Genomic DNA, 18,353 nt, shown 5'->3' on the forward strand with positions numbered 1-18,353 from the left:
ACTTCATCACTTGATTATCTTTTGGCTCCCTAGTTGGCTGGCTGGCTGGCTGGACAGATAAGACCGAGTCCGTGCTGCTTCCAGTCATATTCATATTTCATAGCCTAGCTAGGGTTGATGATCATGATTAATGCAAATACCTTTATATAATATGCATAGGGAAGTTTACTATTGATGACCTAACCTGTAAGTAAAGACCAAATCAATAACATTTTACTCTCTCTTTCTCTCTCTCTCTGTTTTTTTTTTTGTGTTTAAAGTGGGAATTGACTAAACCTACAAGGAAATTACTGATGACTTTGCTTGCTTACATCAAAAGTATATATGGATACATCATTGCCTACCTGTGAAAATAAGTTAAAACCCATGAATGGTGTCATAGACAATTCATGAGATTACTCTTTCTTTCTTTCTTTTATTTATTTATTTATGGTGGTGTGGTCACAATTGATAACCCTTCACTTCACCAAGTAATCTTTGCTTCCTCTCAAAACCATTTATGTACGTTCCACTTGGTCCCATGTGAATTTAAAAAGAAGACTCTTATCTGTCAAAATATCACTACCATCTACATTTTCTGCATCCTTTAACTTCTTGTGAATGACCCGATATTCAATCAGAAAAAATATGAATTTCTATCTCACAAAATTCTACCTCCTCATGTCATGCCCAGTGCCCACCAATCCCGTGAACCTAGTAACTATTTTCTACTCTATGTCACTCTCAAATAGATAAAGCAAGGATCTTGCAGGTTTGGAATTCTTTTCAAAAAAAAAGAAAAAACCATATAATATATATATAAAGAAGAAGTAGATTGCAAGGAATCTTGTTTTTATTGAATGTACATATGCAATGCATGACCAACTTAAAAGATTATTGTACTGAGAGCCATGACAGCTAGCTAGCTATATGTGAATTTAAAAAGCTTGTGCATTGTGAACATGGTGATTTCCAATGTGTGTGGCATATATAGCAGAGCGTGACTATGACATTGCTTTTGATTATAATTGGGCACTTGTTCATTATTGCTCTTCAGAAATCTGTAATAATACTGCATGTATTGGATTTGGGGGGTTGCATTGGACAGTGTGGTTGTGTACTGTCCATGTGATCCCTATCAGATTTCCAGCCTATCTTCCAAGCTATGTAACAGATCAAATTTGATTGATAAAATGTTATTAGATTTGGTCATGATCCAATCTGTTCCTTAACCCACATATAATATTCATTCAAAAAAGTCTTCAACTTCCTTGTAAGTAGAGCTATTATCTATCTATCTATCTAGCTAACTTTGCTCAAAAGTTTTGTTCAATATGGTATGGGATGAGTCAGAAAACACCATTAATAGTTTTGTTCAAAAAGTTGTTTCAGTTGTTGAATGGGGTGACTACACTAACCAAGTATATCACTTTCTTTCAAATCACTGGTTTTTTTGGCAAAATCTGGATGACCCCCATCCAACTCCAACTACTAATACCACAAGAAGAGGTCAAAATGGGCAAACTTTAAATCTGATCTGCTGCAACAAAACTACACCCATTCAAGCACTAATTCCATATCAGAGAAGAAAGCCACAATTATGGGCTTTGGAACAAAAAAAGGGAAGAAGAAAAAGATCATTTAAGTGAATAATTTTGGCAAAATACAAATCACTCAACATTTACCATTTGAACTCATTAACTTGCATTCAAGAGTTACATATATGCAGCATTTTAATTTTCTGCATTGACTGAGCAACTGAATGAAGCAAATGCCATTTTTTAAAACAATACAATTTCATGAGCAATATCATCATAAGTCATAACTAATTCATAAAATAAAAGAATTTATATATATATATATATATATTGACTTAAATTTCATCACAAAACAAAGAAAAGAAATTGCCTCTATCCATTTGGCCATGTACATTACCTCTACTTTACTTCACTCCAAGAGGGGATCCAAAAAAAAAGTCTCATTGTTGGGCTACTAAAGAACATCTTCACCCACTATGATAAGCACCAAAAATTAAAATGAACATTTTTATTTTAAACATCATTATTTAATATATACTTTTCTTTTTACCATTGCTTAGTCATTGGTGGCCCTTCTGGGCCTTGGGCTCCCCTGCATTGGGCTTGGGCCTTAAGACAGAAACACTTCAACACTGGAATTTCTCACGGAGAGGCAAAGTGGGCAAGCATGTGCCACTTTGTCACATTCTGTGCAGAGACAAAGGTGCCGACACGGCAACAGCACTATCGACGCGATTCGTTTTCGGCACGCCTTGCAACTCGGACCGGACACGGTGACTCGTTCCGGGTCAATGTAAGCCGACTCGGCGTCTTCAGCCTGGCCCTCCAAGCCCCCAGCGCCTCCTGTCCCGTCCTCCCCTCTCTTGCTATCCTGCGCGACGCCCCCGTTCATTATAGCTTGCTGAAGCTGCGCCTGCAAAGATGCCGCCGTGGCCTCCTGTGCCCTGGCCTTTGCCTGCCAAACCTGAGCCTCAACGCTAAGTTGCGTTGCCCGTCCCTCCAACTCGGCGTTCCTGCGCGTGGCCTTCTCCACTTCGGCCTCCTTCTCTCTCAGTCTCCTGGTTATGGATTCCTCTGCCGCGCCCAGCAGCGCATGGTAGTGCCTCTGCCGTTTCTCAGCTAATGTGAGCCTCAGTTGCTCTCCCTGTACAAAAATAATCGGCTCCATTATCCCAATGAAATAAAGCTTATCTAAATTAAAGAGAAACCCAATAGAATAGATGCAAAATCATTACCTGGGCTTGCAGGAATTGATCTATTTCGTCTCTCTGTCGTTTGAGTTGCATTGCCAAATCTTCAGATACTGAAGACAATAAGCTGCCGCCTGGCGATTGACATGCAAAATTCTGCTGCTGCTGCTGTTGGTAATGGTGATTTTGTTGTAGCTGTTGCTGTTGTTGATCACCAAACGATAAGCGGAGGCCAGTGGAGACAACATTTTGTTGTGGGTGATTGTGAAGCTGTGAGAGGTCGATTAACCGAAGAGGTTGGGTTTGCTGTTGCATAGTGTATGTGTTGATTGGTGTGGCGATGCCAGTACTGGGTGTTTCTACTTCTCTTCCTCTTTTGCGTGGATTCGTTGCTGTTGATAAACACGAGCAATATGAGATTACACCCTCATCGAATTTGGACCTCTGTTTTGGTCTATTTCAATGGCAATTGGGTAGCCAGATGTACATGGATATGTATGAAAAGAAATTAGAAACTAATTAATTACCTCCGTTGTTGAAAAACGGGTGAGATTGATCAAGAAATCCTCCTGCCTGCGGTTGCAATGAATAATCATTCGGTTCTTGTCCGTTTCTGCACATAGGAAATGACAGAGGAAAAAAAATAAGATAAATGAGCAGAGAAGACGATAATAAAAACAAAAACAGAGAGAAAGGAAAAGCTAGAAGAGAAGGGAAGGTAATTAAACCTGTTTAAGAGAAGGACGTTTGATGGGTATTGAGCTTGAACGGCCATTAATGGAGATGCGAGGAATTAATAAAAAAATAGACGTCGAAGGGACTAATCAACTGCCTTAACAGGGAGGTTGTGTATGTGCCAAAGAAAAGCAAAAAAAGGGGAGAGTATGGAGCAATGTGAAGGCCTAACACAAAAGAAGCATGAACCATAAGCCCTTGCTGTTGTTCAAGAAATACTAGTCTTCCTTGTCGTCGTCGTCGTCATCATCATCATCATCATCCTCTGTATTCTTCACCTAACTTTTTTCCATTCAAATGCCCTGCCTTTTCTTTTCCTTCTCTGGTTTCCTTCCTTGCTTGCTTGTGTTTTGTCGTTGTGAATATATATATATCTCTTGATATAGATAGATAGATAGAGAGAGGGAGAGAGATTTAAGAGGGGAGAGATGCGATTGAAACGAATGAGTCCAAGGGAAGGGAGAGACACCTTATTCTGCTCTTTCGTTCCTTCGTTCTTAGTGTTTTGTTTGTTGGCTTTGCTTTCTCTTCTTCGCCGCTTGTAAAGGGGTTGGCTTTTTCTTGGGGAAGTGTCTCGCGTTTGTTATCAACTACACAACACAACACAACACATCTTACCCTGTATTTAATATTTATACATATTTTGTTTTATTAATAATAAAAAAATCAATGGCGTTGGTGATGATATATATGTAACTGCAGGTCTCTGCCGCTGGGATTGTTTGTATTTGGGCCATGCGTCTCTCTCTCCCCAGCTTTACCCACCTCTCACTCTCCCCTATTTTTGTTCTTCTCAATTAAAATTAATATTAAAGACTGTTTCTTTTTTTTTTGGTTACTTAAAAAGATAATATCTCTATCAAAAAAAGAAGAAGATAATCAAAGTTTGAATTAATAGATGTGAACCAACACTTTTATTCAACAAATTAAGTTTTTGTGAAAATAAATTGTTTGAAAGAATTCGATGAAAAGGGAGAATGAGGAGATTTATATTAGGTAAATGACTTATATTCCTAACATTTTCGTCCATAACCGGTCATAACAATATTATGTTGTCTAATTATATTGAATTTTGTTATTACATTGACTTTCATTACTACGCAGTCTAATTACATTGGTTTTCGTTATTTCGTTATTTAATGTTATGGCTTATTATGATTGAATTTGTTATGTTTTAATTAATAAATTTTTTTTCCGTATTTTTTTTACTTTGTTTTGAAGATCCAAACAGGCCACCAATAGCTCTCTTTCCCTTTTGTTTTCATTCCTTATCTTAGAAAATAGAGAAGAGATCACAACCCACAATTCCCACCTAATTGCATGGCTGCTGCAAGCTTAGTCTTTTTCTTTTTCTCTCTAGCAATATTTTTCATCTTAAGATTTTGGGCATCATGACTATTCTAGCCCCCTAGCTATATTTAGGGATACAAGAAATATTCAATATAAAAAAAAATACTGATCTTTAGCAATGCAAGCCTGATATGATGTGATGATATTTGACTGACTATATATAATGCCCCCATTTACTCCATTTTAAATGGCTGAAAATTTTGTCAAGAAGCACAATTTATGGGCTTAAGAATTTTGAAAACTATATTTTTGGGAAAAGAAAAACTAACTATTGAATTGTTATTAACCTACAAAAATGGGGTTTTCTTTTAAAGTTTAAATAATAACAATTATCGGATTATAGAGAATTTTAAGCCTAATATTTTTGAATTCGTTAAAAATGATAAATTAAATTGTTACCCAAAAAATTTGAATAAAAAATTATTTTTAATTTGATAGAGACACTGATAAGGATGATAATTTTTGAACTAATTAATCAAGCATTTATATTTCAGAGAAGAGCTATCCATAATAGTTCCAACCCCACAAAACACCCGCTTGAGGACAAAATTAATTTTAACAATCGAACATAAATAATGAATTTGGGAGTTTTAATTCAAGTCATGTTAGTATTAAGAATAAATAATTAAAAAAATTAATTGCTTCAATCACATGTTCAATTACTGCTAAAGCTAAATGATAGCAAGTGTTATACATAGCGCCACGTTAGTAGCTTAGAAATTTACAAACCCTAATAGAGGAATTACAACAAAATAAAAATGTTTTCCTATACGGCGTTAATTTCTTGTTAACCTTTAATTAATAGATAGTTTCTTGTTTTATTTGAAAAATTAAAGAAAATTAAAAAGAAAAGAAAAGAGAAAGTGCTTGTACATTGTAATGGCATCAAACAAATTTGTGTTTGTTTTTTAGGTCCCATACTTCTCTAATCACATAGTGTGTTACATCCCTGCGCCTGCGCGGCATATTTGTGCATTCTCTCCCTCTCTCTCACATCGTTTTCTTCACAACTTCTCTTTCTTTGCAATTGTTTTGTTTGCTTTCATATCTCGTTTTATATACTTTTTTCCTCATGTTTATGTTGAAGTATATGTAAATATATTCACATTTTACATACATACATATACATATATATATTTGAAAACCAAAAGGAAAAAGGAGACACAAGTAGAGCTCATGAAATGGCCCTTTCGAGATTGAATGAAAATAAGACTTTGAACAAGTTGACAAATAATTATGTGATGGGGTGTGTGAACCCATATTTATTGTATCAGAAGACAGAAATTGGTTTGACCTTCAAACTATAACCTAGTTTTACTACTCAGATTAATTGAAACTTATTAGCTTAATTGGTTACAGCTAGGGCTCTATATATATATATATATATATATAGTATAGTTTGGTGCAATCTAGAAATCGATGGACCAAGAGGAGAAAAAGGAAGAAGAAAGAATGTACAGACTTGTACAATGCAGTGATCGATCGATCCTTATCTATTGTTTGGGTTTAATTGTGTAGTCCTGGTGGAATTAATCTAAAGCAAGTACGTAAGTTGTGGTTGGGGATTGGGTCATGGATTAATGGTGACTTAGGTAATTGATCGAGTAGAAACTTCATCAATCAACATCTTCTTGTCTGATGTTTTCTTTTGGGGGGGCAAATGTCTTGTTATATTATTTATTAGTTTGTAAATGCATGCATGTATAAGTAGCTGCCTAGCTAGTTTGTTTCAAATCCATCAATTTAGATGTATACTAGTTTGTCTCCCCTTTCATCTCTAGCTAGTACTACATTTTGTAAAACAGCCAAATATTTGTATTATTGGGCAATTTTGGCGTACCGATAACTAATTAATTTGACTATCAAAACTTAAACGTCACTAGAATAACCTACCCTTTTTGTAATTGAGGGTAAAATGTCATCCCACAACAACATCCTAGGGATAAGAGACATAGGACTAAAGATAGAGTCAAAAAAGGGGGCCTTTTGTGTATAATCCTACAAAATCTTGAATGTTATCAGTTCGATACGTAGATCAAATGATACAATACAAGTAAAAATTTCTAGATTTATGGAGATATAGAACAACATATAAGTTATCATGCTTGCGCACATATCTACCATTTGAATCTCCAACAATTATTCCAATAATTACATATCCGATTTGATCTATAGACGAATACGTAAACATACGTCTTATGTTTGTTTGAGTTGAACAATTGAATAATAATGCAAATTAAATAAATGTGCATAGTCATGGTCACCCTTTCTTCTTCTTCTTCTTCTTTTTTTTCTCATTTTTAAAAGTTAGACCATTTGAATGGAACCTAAAGTTGGTCATTATAGCTTACAAGTGAATCAATTAAGTAATTATGTTTAACTCATCCAAGGTTCATGAACTGCCACATGAATTTGGCTTGGCAAGTTTTCAAGTCATATATACATATATATATACACGAATTTAATATAAAAAAATATAAAATAGTTTTTAATTAGTGATATTGATGGGATTAAAATTGGAGTCATCATTTCCAAAGTGTGTCATAAAATGAGGCGCATTTTCTCGGGTTGAAGGATGGAAGACACAACCAACTTTCATTTTGGTGACATTTCTTTAAACCTAATCCAACCATTTTCTTGACCCACACACCCTGCCTTTTATCATTTCTAGGTTTTCCCATTCTACTTTCTCTATTTTTCTATTTTTTCACTAAAATTTTTTCTTGGAGTTTCTTTTTCTTTTTATATATTTATTGCACAACTCCACCATAACCATTCCTTCAATAATTTACCCACTACTTCATTGATTGTGATTTTCTTCACACCAAAAGCACTCCTAAGTCCTAACCTCAATTGTTAGAATCTTTTCAAAAAAAAGAAATGTACATATATATACTTACTACTCTATTTGCCTTCTTTTTTTGGTGCATTATTACTACCATGCATATCTAACAAGTTAATCCATATTGATTATAATGTAATGAATAATTAAATTTGGAATTTTTGAAAAAAGAAGCGCATATACATATTTCATATAGAAAGCAAAGCACTACTTGATTTGATAGAAAGTGGAAGCAAAGTAAGGATGAATTTGGTGCTACTATATATATATATATATATATATATATTTCTAGCTAGAGGTCATCATAATTAATCATATGACTTTGATATTTGAAGCACATTATAATATATTATCTCATAAGTTCATGGACTTATTGTGAGCTAACAAATCATGAGGAAATAGAGGAGGACTAGTGGTGATGATGGATCCTTATATTGTTTGTGGAAGACTTGGTATACGTATTACCTAATACAATCCAATTAAGCGCATGTATATATATATATTTCACATAAGTGTATTACCTTATACATCTGTCATCTTTTGGTTTGGTGGGTTAGCACATTGTCCATTCATAATTTAGACAAACTTGTATTCATTTATATCATATCTAAAAAGACAAACTTGTATTCATTTATATTATATTAGTTACTCTTTCTCATTATTTGCAAAGAGAGTCCCTCTTCTTATTGGTATTTACACACAAAAAACACTTTCGAAATTTTGAAATTAATGCAAAGAGAGCCTAAGTGGGTGATTTATGGCAATATTTATATGGTATACTTATGCTAATTAAAATTTAATGATTAATAATGCGAGTAGATCAAGGGAGGGGTGTTGGTGAGACCATTTATGAGGGGCAGAGGGGGGGGGGGGGCAATGGTAGCAACTACTTTGGTATCTGTTCTTTTCCTCCTGATTATATATGACAAAGTAAGTAAGTCACTACTCACAAGAGGCAGAGAAATAAAATAAGTAAATTAAAAGAAGAAGAGGTGCAGGGGGTGCAGGTACATCGATCAGTGCATGAGTTTGAGAGGTAATGAAGAAGCAACATCAGAGTGTGGGGGGTGGTGGGTCGTCTTTGTATTTGCTTCTGCAAATGAATCAAAACTAACTCTGCATCCCTTATTCATTGCGGCCACTATTTTGGAGCCATCTAGGGCCCATCTCTCTTATTTAATATTTTAATGAACAAAATCTGGGTATGCCAAATCCTTTTATATCTTGTGAGTGGATTGTGTCACCACTGAGTTTGACATTTATGAGTATCATTCTTTTCTTGACGCTCATTCATTCTCTCTCTCTCTGTTTTTTTTTTTAAAATTCATTCAATAATGTCGGTCCTAGACTTCCATTAGAGAAAACAAAAAAAAAAAATTTCAATTAATTAATCTGGGTTTATATTGGATTAGGAGGAATAAAAATCGCCATATCCAATAAAGCACTTGAAATCTAATAAATTGTTCTACAATTTTTTTTTTTTCAATTTTTGAGTTGATTCTAGAATTATGGCCACAAATATACATCATTAGGCTACAGAAATCAAAATTTTGAATATTCAATTGAGATTGGAAAGATTAGTTTTTTGGATATTTACAAAAAAGAAAAATAAAAAAGTTAAGTGAAATGATTTTCCAAAAACGAGCTTGGTTTTTCATTGTTAATGAACAACGATCGAATCCAAAAAAAAATAAGTAACTTCACATATAAATATATAATTTTTTTTTCTAAAATAGATAAACAAAAATAGATCATTTTATACAATATGATGAAAAAGAGAGCAACTTAAAAACAAAAGAAATAAATACTGAAAACTAGTGGTCCCTAATGTCACTGTAATTAATAATATGAGTTGGTACAAATACCCTTATCACAAAGAAAATATATTATCCCTGATTTGATTTTGATATACCAAAAGTAGCAGTCTATACATTCAAATAACTTAGAAATTTTTATTGAAAATCCTCTAGCTTGTTCACAACCTAACAAGTTACATTTGAGTAGTCGATCATGAAATTATATACTGAAATCTTTTAATTATCAAAAACTTTGATGAGATTTCTATCAAAAAAAAAATTCAAAAACTATGGTTGGTCAAAAGTCCAAATTAAATTAATGACAACTTTGATTTAAAGATAAAATATTATTATGAGAGCCTTAATGAGTGAGCCTTATGTCATATGTTGGAACAAGAATATATATGTACACGTATAAGGAAAATGATTTGCGGCAAATAAAATGAATTGAAAGAGATGAGGATGAGGATGAGCTACTTCGATTATGATACAAAGCCAACCATATATATACGTCTATATATATATATTATAAAGTCTATGGTTGTAGCCATCGTTTCATTGAACTACCGTTAGAGAACACAAGCCATGACCCGTGACCAATTCAATTTGTTCTGTCCACACTCACAAGCCAAAAAAAATGTTCCCTAGCTCTCATAATTATTAATCACAATATGTTTGTGTGTGAATTGATTATATTCCTTTAGCTTTCAAGAATCTCTCAAATATTGGGGGACCAATTAGTAGAGAGCTGGTTGGGTTTTTGGATTGACGGGGGGGGATCAAGTCATCATGGGCTTGGCAATATTTCTTTTGGAGTTACCATTGATTGGCATTATATATATTATGTTGATTTGTTGAATACGTACAAGTAAATGAAGCTACCTTCTATATCCTATCTTTTCTATATAAGGAGCCAATAGAATATATATAATTATAATTATTGCCACAAAGCTTCCTCCTTTTTGCTCTTTGGATTTGGATATTCCATTTTAAAGTGTGAGAGAAATTCTACAAAAAAGTTGTTTTTTTTTATATAAATTAAATTCATTGAAAGCAAATTAAAAGAATTCTTTGTTGTCTACGTTTAATTAATCAATCATAGCATTCCTTTTGAATGTTGAATGAAATTGCTAGCTGGAAAATTAATTATGAAAGCAAAATTATCTCTAGAATTATTGACAATGATCGGACTGTTTGTATGTATTTGCGGGTAATATACGGCCAAAGTTAGATGCCACTATAATAGATGTTGAAAACTCTAGAAATCCCTTTGTTGATGCTTATCTAATATATACATATATACACATATAGAAATCTCTGTATAATCTCTGAATAAAATGTCGATTTTTTCTTTTTGAAAAGACCCAGTCAAAGTTTCTACATGTTAGCAAGAAATCTCTTACTAAAGATTTATATATCTCATTGTATTTTTCTTTTAATGACAAAACTATCGTTTGTTTTGGATTTTCTGTCTTTCCAAAAACGCTTGGCAAACTGCATGTCAATAATATAAGGATCAACAGTCGACCAACGTCGACGACACTATACCTTTCATGTCGACCACATCAAGCACCATGTCTACGTCACCAAACCCCGATCCTCTCGAGAATAGCCGTACTACCATTTCTACCTTTCATCTACTTCAACCATATCCTAAACGGCTAAAACTTTCTGTACCGAACATAATTCAACGTCATCAGTTTATTTGGTCTATACCCTTTAAAGCCCATATGATCCCATCAATCACTTCGTAATCTTCTCGAGACACCCACTATTTATGACAATAGATCCGAAACAACTAATCTCTCTTTGGAAAAAGACCAAATCCCATAATTAAATTTACTCCGACACATCCTAAAATACTCAAAACCTGATCAATTCCCAAGATCCTTATCTTCGGCGTTACGAATCACCCTCCACTATAAAAGGAGGTATTTGATATCAGGTAAGGAAGATTACTCATATACTAAATAATTCGCTAACTTATACTCGAGAGAAAACACATGACTTACTTAACAGTCAGAGTTTCCTTGGTCCGAACTCCTCCGATCGAGGAATCTCTACGTTATTTGTGGGTTTTGCAGGATTGCCGGTGATCCTATATACAAAATTAAACCGTGATTGTGGAAATTTTCCCACAATGTCCCAGGCCAATTTGACAATTTTCGAATAGTTTTAAGGAATGGAGATGCGATTCATAATTTTTTAAATTCGCACCAAACTTTCATGTAAAAAGATATGTACAAGTATCATGTATGCATACATGCATGCATGTTGTTGTATAAATAATTGAGGCATCTCTGTGTCTTTTGTGTTGTTGAAGACTGAAGAGTGGAGTGGGAATTTATGGTTGCCTCTTCAGGCAGGCAGTGTAAGGCGATATAATTACAATAATGCAATGCTTTGGGTAAGGGCATAATTAGAGACGTGTGAGAATGTGAATATCGAAAAACACACAAAAAAATCACACACTCTGTCTCCGTCTCTTTCTCTATTTTCACTCTCTTCTTTGCATCACTTTCTTTCCCTCTCTAGCTAGGAAAACGAGAGAGAGAGAGAGGCCACATTAATACTAACATTCAGACACAAACAAGAAATAAAATAAAATACCAAACAACGAAGCAAAGCAAACACTCTCTCTCTCTCTCATAAGTTATGCTTACAGCCTTTTCTTTTCTTGTTATAGTAGAATCCAACAAAGCTTCCAAACAAACAACTATTACTCATAACTTTGTCTTGTACTATATATATATATATATATATGCTACATCAAAATCATCTAGGCATCTTCGACAGCACTTCCATGTGAAAAAGTGAAGAGAAAAAAAAAAAAGGTTATGAAATTAAAAATCACATTCTCTCTCACTTTATCTACATATATTTACTGGTCTTGTCATGCAGATCTGATTGTTGGTGCGTTTTTGAGAAATATGAGCGGAATAGAAAATTGGGACCACGTAATGGTTATTAAAGGTAATTGTCAACAATGTCGAATTGGGCTAAATATCGCAGGGTTGAATCAATTGATTTAAGTAGACTTATTTTGTATTCATGAGTCGAATCAACATATGTCTAAATAAGCATTCTTTTCATCACGCTACCCTTTATCATCTTGTTAGGTTAATTTGTTTGGGATAAGGAAGAGCATATACTCATACATACATATACATAAATTTGTATGTTGTTATTTTCTTATTGATTCTCCTTTGTGGGCTTCTTTTTTTTTTTTTTTGGCTTGAAAAATATATATATATTGTTTGAGTCAAATTAATCATCCAATGGAGGCTAATGAGGTTACATATATAAGAATCAAAAGTTTGGTTTAGGTCACTTTCCAAGGAAACCCTTTTAAACATTTGAATTTCGAATCAAATATAATTATTTTGCATTCACAATCGTTATGCAAAAGATAAATATTTGAAGACTAACCATCCATAAATTGGTGGTGAAAACAAAAGGGGGTGCAAGTTCAAAAGCAATGTCTATCATTTCATTTTCAATGTATGGTCATAGTGTGTGATCAACCAAATTTGACTTACCAAATTATCACAAGTTAATGCGAGGTTTGTACATATATCTATTGGTAGGCTAGCTGTCTTTAATTGATTAGATGCTTTCATAAAAAAAAAAAACTAAAATTAAATAAGGGATCGATGAGAAATCTAACCTATCAATCGATTAAACACCAAAACAAAGTGTTGATGGAGAAAGATAATATAATTACCCGTGAAATAAAGCATGTAAAATTTTGCATTATGTCAAAAAAATAAAGAAAGAAAGATAAGACTTGAACTTTCAAATCTTATTCGATGATCTATAATTCATGACACTACTTATAGCAAGAGAATTATGTGGATGCTCTTACTTACTGTATAGGAAAAGATTGGAACTATTTTAACTTTCATTCATCGTGGATTTGAATAAAAGTTTGAGGAAGTGGGCATATAACCTTTAGAGTGAGAGAGATGTTTTCTTAATTTTATCATTATTATATGCAAAAGATGATGACGTGGTGTGTGTAAATGTGTGTGTTGGGTCAAATTGCACATCTCTCTCTCTCTCTCTCTCTCTATATATATATATATATGTTTATATACTCACCTCCTCAACCAACGATATTATTATTAGTGTCAACAATTAAAGGTTGAGAGAAGTCTCCTTATTTTAGTACAACGTACCCACTCCACACCACAACACCACACATATCTCAAAGCATGTATATATAATTGTGAGTGAGTCAGTGTTTTCTTTTCTTTCCCTCCACGTTGCTTTGCTTTCTTGTTGCCTCTCTATTGAGAGTAGTCTTCCCCCATTATTGCTTACAACACTTGTTTTTTCCCTTGGCACATATCCCCATTTCGCATCAGCACCTCTCTCACTGTTCTCTTCATCCACCTTAACCTTTTGTGTTAAAACATACATACAAGCATATATATATATATATCTTTTTCCAATCTTGTGGTTCAAGGGGCTATTAAATAATTGAATGGGGATCTAGACAATGTTTCGACTTTCTTAGGTTTTCAAACCAAATAATTCTACAAAAATCTTCATCTTCCTTTTTTTCCTTTATTTAATTTTCCAACTTCTTATCACATGCATGATTCATATTCATTTGTCATCCTTTGAAAGTTTCGACCCCTCTCTTTCGCTCTCTCACACTTTATATATGACCTATATATGCGTGCGTTTGTGTGTGCCCATGTATGTATCTATATATTGGATAATTCACAGATTCACTTTACCTTTACCTTTACCTTGTATATATAGGGATAAAGAGGTAATAATTAATTTGAATAGCATGACCTACACAATATTAATAATATTGAGGTGGCATGCATCAATTGCTCTGCAGCAAATTTCCTACCTAGCTACTTCAACGTACCGTCTCATATATATATATATTCTCACCTAATTTTGTAGGTGGTGATGGCATATATCAACTGTGAAATTTTGTCATAAAAAAAACTGTAAAAATGTGAAATTTCGTTAGCAAGACAATACGTTCAGTTCATCATTTACATAAACACTTTGTTCATAAGTTTGACAAAATTTTACGTTGATTGTTGACCTACTGTAACCCTCTTCCTTTATTCGAGCTTGGGAGACCTGTTGAAAGATTAAGCGGAGTTACAAATCTAAATGAAATATATCCACACACAAATACTTTTTAGTAAATTAAAAGAGAACAAAAATAATAATTTTCTTCTCAAAAACCACTGGATCTCCAACCAAAAAAAAAGCACAAGAAGTGCTCCAAATTATTGAAAACAATGGAAAGAACAGTGGGTTCGTCCCTCATTTATTATTATTATTTTTTTAAAGTTCTTTTATTATTAACTTTCGGTAATTTCCTTTTGTTATAAACGGACAAAACAAGTTGGGAAAAAGGCGGTTTGACTAAAACACGAAACAGGCTTGGGTTGGGCCCACTGGAATGATATTTGGGCTAAACTTATAGGACCAAGTGCAGGTACACTTGCACCCGACCCATTCAAACCGCATCCTTAATTGGGTTTGATCAATGGGCCCCAATCTTTCACCACGTCTACCACATTACATAGTACACGTGTCGCACTTGCAACGCTCTTCCTGCTTTCTCAACAACCGAAATCAGGCAGATCATGTGCTCTTCATGTGACTTTGGGACAAACATATGTAAATATCACACAAGTATTAAGTGCTACTATTAACTACTAAAAAAAAGTACAATGATTATTTGATTCGATCCTCCACTTTATTTTTTTTTCTTTGTTTGATTGTGCATTTCTATTTGATATGATCCACATCACTTAGACGTGAGAACTTAGTGCAAAATATAATTACGTTCCTAACTTGTTTTTCTAAGATCAAATTAATATGTGTTAATGATATGTCAAATTAAATAGGACAAAGTCGTATAGGTTTTGACCCAAAACGGATAAACTGTTCTTAGTATGTAAGGACGGGCTATCAAATTTTGAATCCACTCTATTGCCTATTTTAATTAGATTGGTTTATTAGTGATGTAGGTATGTAACATTTTAATTAAGCTATCCTTATCTTAATTAATTTTCAATACATAATTTTGGCTTAATCATTGTGGATTATATATATGTATTTGTTCATAGACATTGAAGGTAGGTTTTCTTGGTTGCAAAGAGAATAATATCTAAGCAATATATAGTCATAGATTGTGATAACTTTGATTAATGGTGGTTTAGTAGTAGAAGCAAATGATGACCAGCTTGTGCTTGTCTACATATTTTCTTCGTCTTAGTTGGATTAGGTCTGGTCAGCCCAAGTGGGTCTATGCACTAAAAACATATGGGTGCCTATTTTCTTTTTCAAAAGGGTCCATTATTATTGCTCTTTTTTGGCATCTTATGTTGTTTGATTAATTAAAACAAAGAAGAAGAAGGAGGAGGAGGAGGAGGAGGAGGAGGAGGAGGAGGAGGAGGAGGAGGGGGAGGAGGGGAGAGGCAGAGGCAAATATTGAATTCAAGTCGGTCATAATCAAATCTCTAGGTCGGCTGATTTACTTATAATGATGATCTACGTATCATTAACCTATATAAAAATGAACAGTAAGTGCCACGGCCGCCCGCTTAATTACCAAGGCAGCGACTTTAAACTAAAGTAATTTGAACATAATCTAGCTAGGGTTTATCGATTTGATTAATATATCACTTATGTTCGATCAAATTCAATAATTAATATTAAATTATTGAAGTAGCTGGCTAGATTTGACGAAACAAGAGAAAAAAAATAAGAATAAATTTCATTAGATGTTAATTTCTAGTTTCTTACTTTCTTGTTTGGATATATGATATGATTTGGATGAACGGACATGGTTAATTCCGTAATAATTATGCAATTGAAAGGTACAAATTTTAGGAGTCTTTTAATTTGTTTGGGTATATATGATCATTTTTCAATTGGTAAATGCCGACAATGTTGATTCATTACATGCCGACAATCTATTGTCAAGTCTTTCATTTTGTATTTTTGTCCAAATTTAATTTAGATAACTAGTGCCTATTGAATATTCCATAATAGATTATTAATTTGCTTGCTTAATCGCCCTCCTTAACTAATACTATGGGTATATATTATTGCATGTTAGTAAGTAATGATGTACGTTAATCGCATATGTGATAGTCTAATGGGGTTAATTTCTCTAGGATTAAACCGTATGAGGTCGCACGCTGAGGTATTGTTCTTGGTTAAAAGAAATTATGTGCAATTTATATATTAAGGAACTTATTTTCCTCTTTTGATTAATATTTCACCTGCTTCTCTTTTGACTTATATTAGTAAGATAAGATCCATTATTAAAGCATTATTATTATTATTTAAATAGAATCAAGATTGCTTGCTTAAAATGGGGGATAAGCTAATTTTATTTGGATTATATGTCTTGTTCAAAAGTTAACATGACCCGTGATGGACAAATTGCAGGGTCATCCATTTGTGTTCTCTCTTACTCTTTAGGTCTAAAATGTTAATTGTTTTAGGTCATTTTCATCATTAGCAGTGAGTGATATCACACTAAACGACCAAGTTATATATGCGGTTAGCAAGTGTTGTATATTTTACCAAAGACAGAATATATATATGTATATATATATATAGATATAGTGTGTGTGTGTGTACGTAGTGCAAATAAATATTGACTGAATCAATGCTTGTGATCAGTTGTGATGGCTGATTATGAGATCTTTAGTTGAGTCCATCAACTAATTAATTAGCATTGGAATAGGCATCAATATATTATAGACAGTGCCAATACACAAGCCATGATTCTTGGCTGTACATACACACAACACATGTAGTGAAGGAGACTTTTTTGGAAAAATGAAGAATATCTATATATATATATAACCAAACCTCGCAGAAAATGATGCTTCCCTTCCCGATCTGATGACCTTTAATTTTTCTTCATTGTCACCACTACTGACAGACACTACACATTATAATTTATTTTTCATCTATTGATGGGACTCTGTGTAGATCACCCACTACAATATATATTCCTAGCCTTTTTCTCTTCATCTCTAGCTTCTAAATTATCATCTCCAACATAATTATTGTCCATTGGTTTACTTAAACAAATCAATTAACTTGATTTGAATATTATCAACAAAAAAAGTCCAGACAGTACTAAGCATGTGATGTGTGGATGTCCATGAATAGCTAGGAGTTGGCAGCTGACATGTGTGTTTAATTAGCAACAATCTCCACTTTCTTTTTGGATTGGAAATGGATCTCGATCTACCCTTGCATAATATTATCAAGAACCTAATTCAATTCACAAAGTGATCCCTAAAATTCTTTGTTGGCCAAATTAATCTTTTATTGTTGTTAATAATAAAACTAAATCATATTACAAGAGTCATGATTAAGCTTAATTGATTGAGAGATCTTGCTAGTGGTGGCCTTTGATAATGGGGGTTGACAAAACCCAAAAAGGGAAAATGAAAGAATGGTCCTTCAAAGTTGATTTTGGAACAAAGTATAGCCCCACATATATAATATATGAACACATAGTATTTGTTAAGAGTAAATAGACTAGTGAGTCTACAGTCTACACTACACAGATTGATATATATCCACCAAGAAAGGTGTGGTGTGGTGTGGGTTGTGAAGATGTATAAATGTAAGAGGAGAATATATAAAAGCAAGAAAGCACCACCCATTAAGAAACCTAGCTACAATGCATAATGTTTTCAAAAGAGACTTGAGAGAGAAAGAAGAAGAAGAAGGATGCTGCATGCTTTTGTCATAATGCCTGGTATATGCCTTTAGGACCCAATTTTAAAAAAATCTTTTTCATGGACGGCAACCATATATACCAATCTCAACTGTTGTGGCCTTTGATTCAAAGATAAATAATTCTGTTCAACAAGTGTTTGTTTAGTTATCCCATCATAATCATAATCAT

At 33.5% G+C, this 18,353-nt stretch overlaps 1 protein-coding gene across 1 annotated transcript; it reads right to left on the minus strand.

The window, feature by feature from the left end:
• Positions 1-1,808: 1,808 nt before the first annotated feature.
• LOC119987424 (BOI-related E3 ubiquitin-protein ligase 1-like) lies at positions 1,809-4,047 on the minus strand. The gene is made up of 4 exons (XM_038832336.1): positions 3,436-4,047; positions 3,235-3,320; positions 2,753-3,099; positions 1,809-2,661 (listed from the first exon to the last, which is right to left on the minus strand). The coding sequence occupies exons 1-4, from the start codon at positions 3,480-3,482 to the stop codon at positions 2,128-2,130; spliced, it is 1,014 nt and encodes a 337-aa protein (XP_038688264.1). The 5' UTR covers positions 3,483-4,047; the 3' UTR covers positions 1,809-2,127.
• Between the last annotated feature and the right edge of the window lie 14,306 nt (positions 4,048-18,353).

Source organism: Tripterygium wilfordii, chromosome 20 (genome assembly GCF_013401445.1).
Source record: "Tripterygium wilfordii isolate XIE 37 chromosome 20, ASM1340144v1, whole genome shotgun sequence".
Classification (NCBI taxonomy): Eukaryota; Viridiplantae; Streptophyta; class Magnoliopsida; order Celastrales; family Celastraceae; genus Tripterygium; species Tripterygium wilfordii.

Bases quoted from the DNA above. Each gene is read 5' to 3' on its own strand.
- LOC119987424 (XM_038832336.1), bottom strand. From the start codon at position 3,482: ATGGCCGTTCAAGCTCAATACCCATCAAACGTCCTTCTCTTAAACAG. The intron at 3,321-3,435 runs GTTTAATTACCT...TCCTATGTGCAG, and splicing joins AACGTCCTTCTCTTAAACAG to AAACGGACAAGAACCGAATG. The intron at 2,662-2,752 runs GTAATGATTTTG...ATTTTTGTACAG, and splicing joins ATCAATTCCTGCAAGCCCAG to GGAGAGCAACTGAGGCTCAC.